Source organism: Crocodylus porosus, unplaced genomic scaffold (genome assembly GCF_001723895.1).
Source record: "Crocodylus porosus isolate Cpor-Errol unplaced genomic scaffold, CroPor_comp1, whole genome shotgun sequence".
In the NCBI taxonomy this organism is placed as follows: Eukaryota; Metazoa; Chordata; order Crocodylia; family Crocodylidae; genus Crocodylus; species Crocodylus porosus.
The window spans coordinates 27,755,364-27,764,775 of record NW_017728951.1 but is presented as its reverse complement, the minus strand read 5'-3'; the positions used below and the strand labels follow the sequence as shown (position 1 = coordinate 27,764,775).

Below are 9,412 nucleotides of genomic sequence, written 5' to 3'. Positions count from 1 at the left end.
GACTACATCCACAGCAACCCCTGCGTCTAATGATTTGGTGACCTGATCGTAAAAGGCCACCAGGTTGGTCTGACAAGACCTGCCACTGATGAGATTGCTGACTTTAATATATACAACTTAATAATCTTTAACCTTGTTTTTTTCTCTATTTTGGCCAGTGTGTCGAAACGCCACTTTGTTAAAATTGGTTAATTGTGTTAAGCACATGGTCACAATTATGAACTGATAACTTGTGAAAAGGGGTGGGGGTGCAGATGGTGAGGTGCATTATCACATACGAAACAACACACATTTTTTCTGGTTAAAAATGAACTGGAAGCTTTACTGATATGCTAGGACTAAGCTAAGACATTAAGGGACATTGGGTGGGGGGAGGTTAAATCAATCCAAAATGGCTGCCTGATATTAGGTAAGTCAGGATGAGGCGGGCTAGCTAAGGGGCTGGGGATCCAGCAGACTGGAGGAAATTGGGGGTCCACCAGAGGAGGTTGGGCACAACCCAGAGCTAGGGTGGGGGTCCCCCCCAGCACACCTACACATCCATCCCTCCTGCCCCTCCCCACAGGGGACTTACTTTGTTGGCAGCCACGGATGTTAATAAAAGTAAGCACACCCAGAACAGCTTGTCAGATGGGGGTTGAGAGGGGTAGCTGGGTGGTGGGGGGCAGGGAGTGGGGAGAAAGCAAAGGGCAGAGTGGAGGAGCAAAAAATGGACCTGTGCAGGGGAAGGTGGGAGTAACCAGAGCAGCCCTGCAGTGGCTGCGTTTCCCAGCCCTGGGGCTGTGCAGGGGAAGTGGGCAGAAGTTCCCTGCACTAGTTTGACCTAAACTGAATGAGTCTGATACTACATAGATCCAGGTTTATCTTAAACTGGGTTCTGCAATTTTTAGAACAGTTTGTGTGCATGGCACTTCTGTTCAGTTACAGGTTTAGACTGATTGCCAGTCACTGAGACAGAGTCTTTAAGTGTAAGGTCAGCACCAGGAGGAGCTAAGTTTAAATCAGGTGGCCATTTTAAACCCAATTTATCCTCCTGAAAATGGAGTGCAAGTACTTATCCAAAGGTGCTAGGGCTGTATTATTCAGTTTAAGATCAAAGCAAAAACAAATATAACTTCATTGGAATGAGTTAAACCCAATTTGCAGGGCTGTAAAATGGGATATTCATCACCAGGAGCAGCTAACAGACAGCAGAATTGCAAGGGCCAGCTTGACTGGTGAAACATCAAGACCATTAAAAAGAAGAGAGAGTAACTAACAGCCGTGAAATGAAGACTTTAGAAGGCATCAGATAGATAATAATGACCATCTGAAGTTGATTGACTCCTTCACTGTTACCTGGATAGAAATGCTGCTGCTACTGCCAGGTAGTTGGTTTTAAACTTCGGGTGAAATGGGAATGAAATGGGGTGCAAGTGCTCTAGTGCAACGGATCTGCCCCAGTCCCTATTAACTAATTATATTAAAAGAGAAGCAAAAAAGATATAAAATATTCTGGTTTTCTCAGTCACCTGTTATTCTCAGTAACCTTTTCTGTTAAGTAATGGGCAATACAATAGAAGTGAAAGCAAAAACAAAATGTATTCCTAGAATCTCTTCTTATTGCTTTTTATTCCCCTTGCTATGTGTAAGTCATTTTGCATCTTAACTTATCTGATTTTTGTTCCTAAATACTGTGCTATTCATTTATATTCAGTACAGATTTTTTAAAAACACTTTTTGTATTATTCCTTTTTGATTTTCAGGTCATTGAAGAATTTGATGCAGAGATTTTTGTCTCTTACTATATATGTCCTTTCTTCCCCATCAGGAGAATCTAATGTTATGCCTTTAACAGTTTTTGTTTAAAAAAAAAATCAGTTTTCTGAACTTTCCTCTTCCTCCTCATAGGATCTTATGTATCAATTCTGAGTTTATTGAAGCCTGCTTTTTGAAGCCCGTTGTTGTTATTCTATTACTTTCACTCCTTTCTTCCTTAGAATCAGGAAGTCTATTATTTTATAACATTCATACAAATTATCTTTGACTTTCAGATTTACAACCAGTTTCCCTTGTTGAATTGCACCTAAAATACTATTTTAACTGTACATACTTCCTCTACTTTTTGACAAAAAATGTTGTCTCTAACATATTGCAGAACTACTAGATACTCTGCATTATATCACATTACTTTCCCAAGGGATACAGGATGGTTAAAATACCTTTTTCCTACTTCTTTTCTGATCTTTGGATGCTTCCATTAACTATCCAGAAACTGTTTAATCTATCTCCTCCTCCCAATGTGGTGGTCTATAATAGACCACTACCAAACCACCATCATTTTCTTCTCATGTTATTTTCAGTGAGACTTTAAAGTTACCTCTCACCTGTTTCTGAACTTTTGCTCTTGATATACAATGAAATGCTTCCCCCCTTCTTCCTCAGTCCATTCTCCCTAATAAGCTATTCTCTTCTGCCAATATCTCAGCCTGTAATTTATTCTGTCAAGACTCTATGATTCAATTAAGTCTGTTTTGTTTCCATGTTAAGATGTTAGTTCTGCCTGTTTATTCCCCACGTTCTCCATAGCTTATTAGACTGCCAAAGGGTTTGGCAAGTTGCTTCCCCAATATTCTCTCTCCTTTTATGCCATTGCAATTTTCTACTAAACCCTCTGCCCCCTGCATGACCAAGTTGCCTTTATTTATTTTATTTTGTTTTTTTAAAATTGTTTTCCTACTCACTTGTGGAATTTTGTGACCAGTACTTTTCTAACCCTTTGACATGAGGCTGGCTTTCTAGGATGCTCTTCTTCCATTGGATGGACCTCATCTTTGCCCAGCAGTCATTCTTTATGGAACACCATCTTGGGGGCAAGCAACATGGCATCATTCTGCTGACATATTCTTTACAACCAGGCATCCACCTCTGCATCATGTCTTCTTGTCCTGGGCCTGTATTCTTAAGGGGAAGTATTGACAAGACCAACACCCATACTCTAATTGCTTCATTCTCATTTCTAGATGCTTGTAATCACTTCAGATCAGCTGAAAACTGAGCTTGGCAATGTTCTTAGTGCTCATGTGGATGAGCAGGGTAGTGGTCAAATGACAATGAGAGAGATTTTCTTTACAAAGATTACCATTCTGGGTTCTGCTGCCAGGCTCACAGTATTCTCTTGTCCCGGGTCAAGACTCCAATTTATGCCTCATTGAAAAATGGCACCTCATACTGCACAGTGCCTTTTAGGTCCTGAATTGCATACTAAGTTTTATTTTGTTAGAGTTCAACTGCAAAGAGCTTTGTTGGCTAACATAATGCTGATATCATATTGGTGAAGAACCAACATTAGAAACTGAATGGGTAATTCAAGATTTTCTAAAGGTACATTGGAAAAATTTAGGAGATAGGGGTTCAGTTTCCTGTTCTACAACAGTAAGTCACTAAATGCTCACCATTGTTTTATTTACTTTGTGTTGGACCAATGTAGTGAGAGACAGCTGCACAGCTAAGACTAGATTAGCTGTGCAGAAAAAATATAGCAACTCATCTTTTTAGGGCATCTTTTACAGTACATGTACAGGTGAACTAAATTCTTAGCCAGCAGAGCAGGTCTGGATTGCTCTCTGCACTGGACAGAAAACAGTGGCTGGGAGATGTACAGCTTTTCTCCAAACACCCTTGCATGCAAAGCTCAATTACCTACTTTATGAAACTTCCTGCAGGTGACAGATGACAAGGATCCTAGCCTATCATGACTGCACTGCTATCAGGGGGAAGGTTGTCAGAATAAAGGCAGTCATGCATAAAGAAAAGTCCTTCAAATTTTCTGACTTAAAAATTCCCAATAGGAAACTGACAACCTTGAACCATGTAAATCTCAAGAAACATGAGTGGGTAAACCTAAACTTGTGAAGTTAAAACAAAAATAAATGAAACTTTCAATATCAAAAAGCTCACTCATTAATATTTCCCGGGTGGCTTTGCATTACAGAGACAGGATAAAATTCTTGTGGGTGATATTTTACTTCCTTTGAATGATGAGGAAAAAGGTAGATTTTGACACATTTTTTTAATCACCATCATGCTTAATTTCCCTATTTTTGTAGTGACTGGGAGGGAAAGCAACTTGAAATGTAAATATTAGTGCTTAATAAGGCAAAGATAATTTCCCAAAGCCCTGAGATTCTTTTAAAAGGATGATCATTATTTGAAGTGTTTTTATTAAATTATTATTTGAAGTGTTTTTATCATTTACAAGAACTTGGTTTATAAATTAATCTTTTCTTGTAAAAGTGAAAATGCGTTAAAACAAAACCATGTACAGGACTCTTAACAATTTTATACAAATCATTATTATTATTTTTGCAAGTAGAGGGCAAACTCCATAGTCTATACCTCCACCTTATAATCAATTGATAGTTGCAATGATTTAAAATGCATGTTCAGCATGGTTTTCCCCTGACAAGCTGTAGAATTTTGTATGTTGTTATGGGTAGCTGGGTTCCCCAGGTCAAACTCCACAAGGTTTGGCTTTATTGCTAGTTTGCTATATGAATTACCTACTAACATAGTGAGTATAACCAGAGAGTCTTAGTCACTGAGAGAGAGCTGATCAGACCAGCTGGTAGAGGGGAAGTGCGTGGGGGTTTGTGTGCCCATCCAAGGTACAAGAGAACATTTGAATCCTTTATACCTTGCACCCTTTATAACCTGTATTGAATAACTATAGAAACAGACTGGCTTCAAATGATCACATGAGAAAACCAATCACCAGTTACCTCACAGATACCATGTGGACATACCCTATTTTCACTGCTTTCACTATGTGTACCTATTACTTATCCCCTTATTGTTCAATAATATTTGGTTCTTGGACTCTTAGGAAGTGCAAGAGCCCCAAGAACTGCAGTCAGTAGTAAGGGCTAACCTATAAAGAATGTCAACTGCAGTCAGCAGCATCCAAACAGAATATTTTATTTCAGAAACACCACATTTCTCTGTTTTGAAAAATGGAAGGAATTTCTGGTTGGTGGAAGATTTTGAAAAAAAAAAAATGGTCCTGTTCCGATTCAGCACTGGGATGGAGATGTAAGAGTTGTCTGGCTTTATCTGGGGCAACATTCTCAATGGATACAACGGGACTGTTGCCCAAGTAAAGATTTCAGAGCTTATTTGTTAATCAGGTCACTATCAAATTCTACTTTCAGACTTCAACCAGAAAAACACCCATTTAAATAAGAGTTTACACTTCAGTGGGACTGCATCCAAATAAAAGAGCACATTTCTGCCCAATGAGTCTTACAAGTCACTTACGTACTTCTATGTCACAAATAAACAATACAACAGAACAACATGGCTGGCTGGACACAGCTTTATTTAGAAATATGTGCCACATAACATACTGGAAGTGCGCATGCAGTAATGCTCCAGGACAAAAGCAGACCTGTTTCTTTCCAAAGGATGATCATCTACCATTATCAACAACAAATTTTATTTTTGATTTTGGCATGGTATTTAAATACAGAATCTGAAAGAGAAATATGTTTGGCAAGAACATACCTTTCCACCTTATAAAAGTACTGCAAGTCATTCTATACAATTTCAAGCAATACAAAAAGTCTAATGCACAGAAACAATACACAAAAATAATTTTAGATGCATGAATAGCATCAATCCTTATCACGGGACATGCGGAATACTTAAGCAGGGGAGCAGCAGTTAATTTAAATATAGCTAAAAGCTTTTAACTGAAATATTGACTAATTAACAAAGAGGCAAAGATCATTCATCTTTCAGAAATATAACTGAACTGCTAAATAAATATGAGAAGATTTTTCAGTAATTTGATTGCCTGGTGGCTGCCAAAAATTCATTGGTTAAATTGTGTGAAGACCCCAATTTTTTGTGGAGTCTTTCACACTGGTGCAGCTTATGTTAGTTTAAGGCCTTTTCGTTTTGCTCTGGCAAGACGTGTTCTAAGGAGGATGCAGCTTCAGGATTGAGAAAATAGATTAAGAACTAAAGATAATAAAATAAGTAAATATACATCAGATACTTTTAAGACCTGTCTGACAATAGTATCAGTCATTATTACCTTTCTTCATACTTCAAACTAATCTTTTATACAATGCAGATTTTAGATGGATAACATTAAAACAGCAACTGATTTTTCTTCTTTAGTTGCAATTAATTTGGCATACTAAAAATTATGGAATTAATTAGTAGCAAAATGAGCATAAGCAAAACAACATACACCCAAATTCCTCTCAAAGGAAAAGATTTATGCAAAAAACTCCCTCTTCACAGGGAACTGAGTTCCGTACTTATTAAAACAAGTTGGCTTTATGTCAATACATTATAGTGTGAAGAAGTAACTGAGGTACTTAATGGAAGGAACTAAGGTAACTTGTAGTTTACTGAGTTAGAGGGGAACAGAAAAAACTGATCACATATTGCCATTACTTATGAAAACAAGGGGGCAGTTTTCCTTCTAAATACTGGACACAGACCACAATTTAACATGTGCACATGCATTTTTTCAGCGAATACAAATTCAACAACAGTCTTAAGTTGCACTACAAATTAATAGGACAATTTGCAAAATATTACAAGTGTTTATGTTCAGATTTATTAAGCTCTTTCTTCTCCCATTACATTTCTAAGCAATCAAAACATACCTTTGATTTTCAACTGGATTTCTTTCCCTTCTCAAACACAGCCCTAACCCTACCAATGTAAGTAGAGAAATTCATGTTTTTTTAGCCATTTTCTTAATGCTAAAACCATCCTCTCTGAAAGCAAAACTCTATCTGTAACTAGTCAGTAAGATTAACATCTTAGAAGCCTTGCATAAACTGATAGTAGCTTGATATATTTTTCTAGCTATAGCACCACAGTTCATAGCCAGTCATATTGTTTTGTAAGCGCAGTTTCCTCTACAAATATCGTAACACCAAATTTTGGCAGGATACAACTTCAAAATTGATATAATATTATTTGTATTACAATGCTGTTGAACATTACAAACTAGAAAAGTAACCTCAAAGCAGAAGCCATAATTACACTCATTCAAACAGACAGATTGTACAGGATGATACTTGTACCAGCTAGAGACAATGCAAGCAAGCTAGCCTTCAAATTATGCCTTTCATAAGGCCATGAAGACAGGAACAGGGCAACACAGTGGTAAAGTACTGATTCAGATTTCAGTTTTGTATGGGGAAAGTTGGCTCAAGAACATTAAAAAACGAAACACACACGGTGTAGCGTTTGCCTCCTTATCTATTCCATCTGAATGAGGAGATGCCTCATGACGTGGATCAACAGTAGCTTTTATATTTGTAAATTAAAACCAAAATAAAAGCAAAACCCAACAAATATGTAAGGATGGCACAGGATCTGTGTCCCTGAAGATTACACTTACTTTGACTGGATACAAATGTTCAGTGCTTATATAAAAATATATTCAGTGATTTATGAAGTAGACTGAATTCTCCAAGCCTAAGACAGTATTGAAAAGTAGCTTATTTACACAATGCTTCTTTTCTGTGGACTACTGTATTCTTGCTAAATACATGGATAAAATAGTCACCTTATTCCCCCGCTCTGCTTAGATCTGGGTCCACCTAGATACAGGATAATCTAATTATCTTGCATTTTATCATTCTCTCATAAAAATATATATTTATTTCAGATCAAGCTAATATTTTAAAAGTAAACTTAATTTCTCTTGAGTATTTGCTTGGGAATTGGTCCAGCAGTTGAAGTCCATCTGATCCACAGTTTTGTAGTCTGGAGTTAAACAAGCCCATAAAATGTAAACAACTACTGAAATGTTGCCTTCATTCTGCGCAATGTGTCCTGAATTTTTCGAGAACGTTTGTCAGCTGGTATCTGATGAAAGTTGGCACAGTTGTCAGCTGCTAGTGTAGAAATGTCTGCATCACTGAAATGATCTATTCTTTTTCTGAGGTAAGCCTGGAGTTTCAGATCCGGTGTAAATGTATAGGGATTTTCTTGAAATGCATGAACCTGGCTCACAACTTTTGCAATATTTCTTGAAAGAACAATAGGGAGAAAACCATTAGTCTGTTTTACTGCTGATAATAAAATCTTGAAAATAAATTCAAAGATACAAGGCAACTTTTCTATAGGATTTCTCTCTAACTGAATGTCAAAGTGACTGAAATCATCTTAATTGCCAAAAGTGCAATCTTACTAACTCTAGACCATATTTTTTAAAAGATAGGAATTATGAATATAATTAAAATAATTACCTAAGCTTAGTCCACTTCTGAGATCCATTTGCCATAATGAATCCTCCCGTTTCAAGCTGCTGGACATGCATCGCCAGAACACGGGCTGATGGAATTGTTGGGAGTGTTTTGAATCTCTCTCCTTCCATCAGACACAAGCTGTCACTTTTTAAGAACACCTGGGATCATTTATATTGAGCGTTACAAAAGACTTTTATAAGGGCATTCTGTTTAGATATTTAGCAAGATATCTGTGTCGCTTTACTGTAGCTTTTCATAAATAGCAAAGAAAATTAAAGGTAGGAGAGACACTTCGTCAAACTAGTGGCAGCAATAAGGTGAAGTAAGGAACAAAATTACTTAAATTTACAACATTTTCCTAATGGAATTTTTAATAAATGTTTTTATATTTACACCCAAAATGTTGGTATTTTGAATGGAATATAACTTAAAGTCAAATAAATGGATATGTGAAAGTTCATATTACATGATAACAACTACTATCAGAGATGTCAGAGATTTGATTAGTTGATCGGAGAATATGGTCTAAATTTCAGCTGGAATTAATGGCATGTCTAAATCCCCTAATTTACTCTGAAAACTTTTACCTTTGTTTTGCTTTCAGTTACTAAAAATATATTTTTATGAAATACTAAGGTGAAGGCTGAAGCAGATTGTTCAAAGCAAAGATCAGGCTTATAAGTCATCTGTGTACTCATATGACCTAGCCTTCACCCCCCCTTCATTCTGCTAGTTACAACAACATAGGAGGATCTCACATTTTTCAGGGATGGTCATCAAGGTCGGCTGGGGCAAACCCCCTAACACTGGGTTTTCCCACATTTCCTGGGTATACAACTGAAACTGTTGCAAGTGATGGCTAATAATCACCTCCAGCTCTTCCAGAAATATACAGTCATACTAACAATGGATGTAAAGTGCTGATTCATTTGCTAGTTAGACTGAATATCCTCTGTTTTAGAATAAAAGATGCCTGTTTAACACTGAAAAATGCAAGGTTCTCCACCTTGGGAGGAAAAACCTGCAGCATTCTTATAGGCTTGGCAGTGCTATGGTGGCTAGCACTACAGAAGAAAGAGACTTGGGGGTCATCATTGACCACAAGATGAACATGAGCCTGCAGTGCGATGCTGCGGCTAATAAAGCGACCAAAA

At 37.3% G+C, this 9,412-nt stretch overlaps 1 protein-coding gene across 1 annotated transcript in view; it reads right to left on the bottom strand.

Annotated features, from left to right (window-relative positions):
* Positions 1-5,338: 5,338 nt before the first annotated feature.
* Positions 5,339-9,412, bottom strand: part of KNDC1 (kinase non-catalytic C-lobe domain containing 1) — a 140,999-nt gene continuing 136,925 nt past the window's right edge. The window contains exons 29-30 of the mRNA XM_019556060.1: positions 8,259-8,416; positions 5,339-8,038 (exon numbers count right to left, since the gene is read on the bottom strand). Of these exons, the coding sequence (XP_019411605.1) occupies positions 7,807-8,038; positions 8,259-8,416 (390 nt within the window). The 3' untranslated portion in view covers positions 5,339-7,806. The remainder of the gene's footprint in view (positions 8,039-8,258; positions 8,417-9,412) is intronic.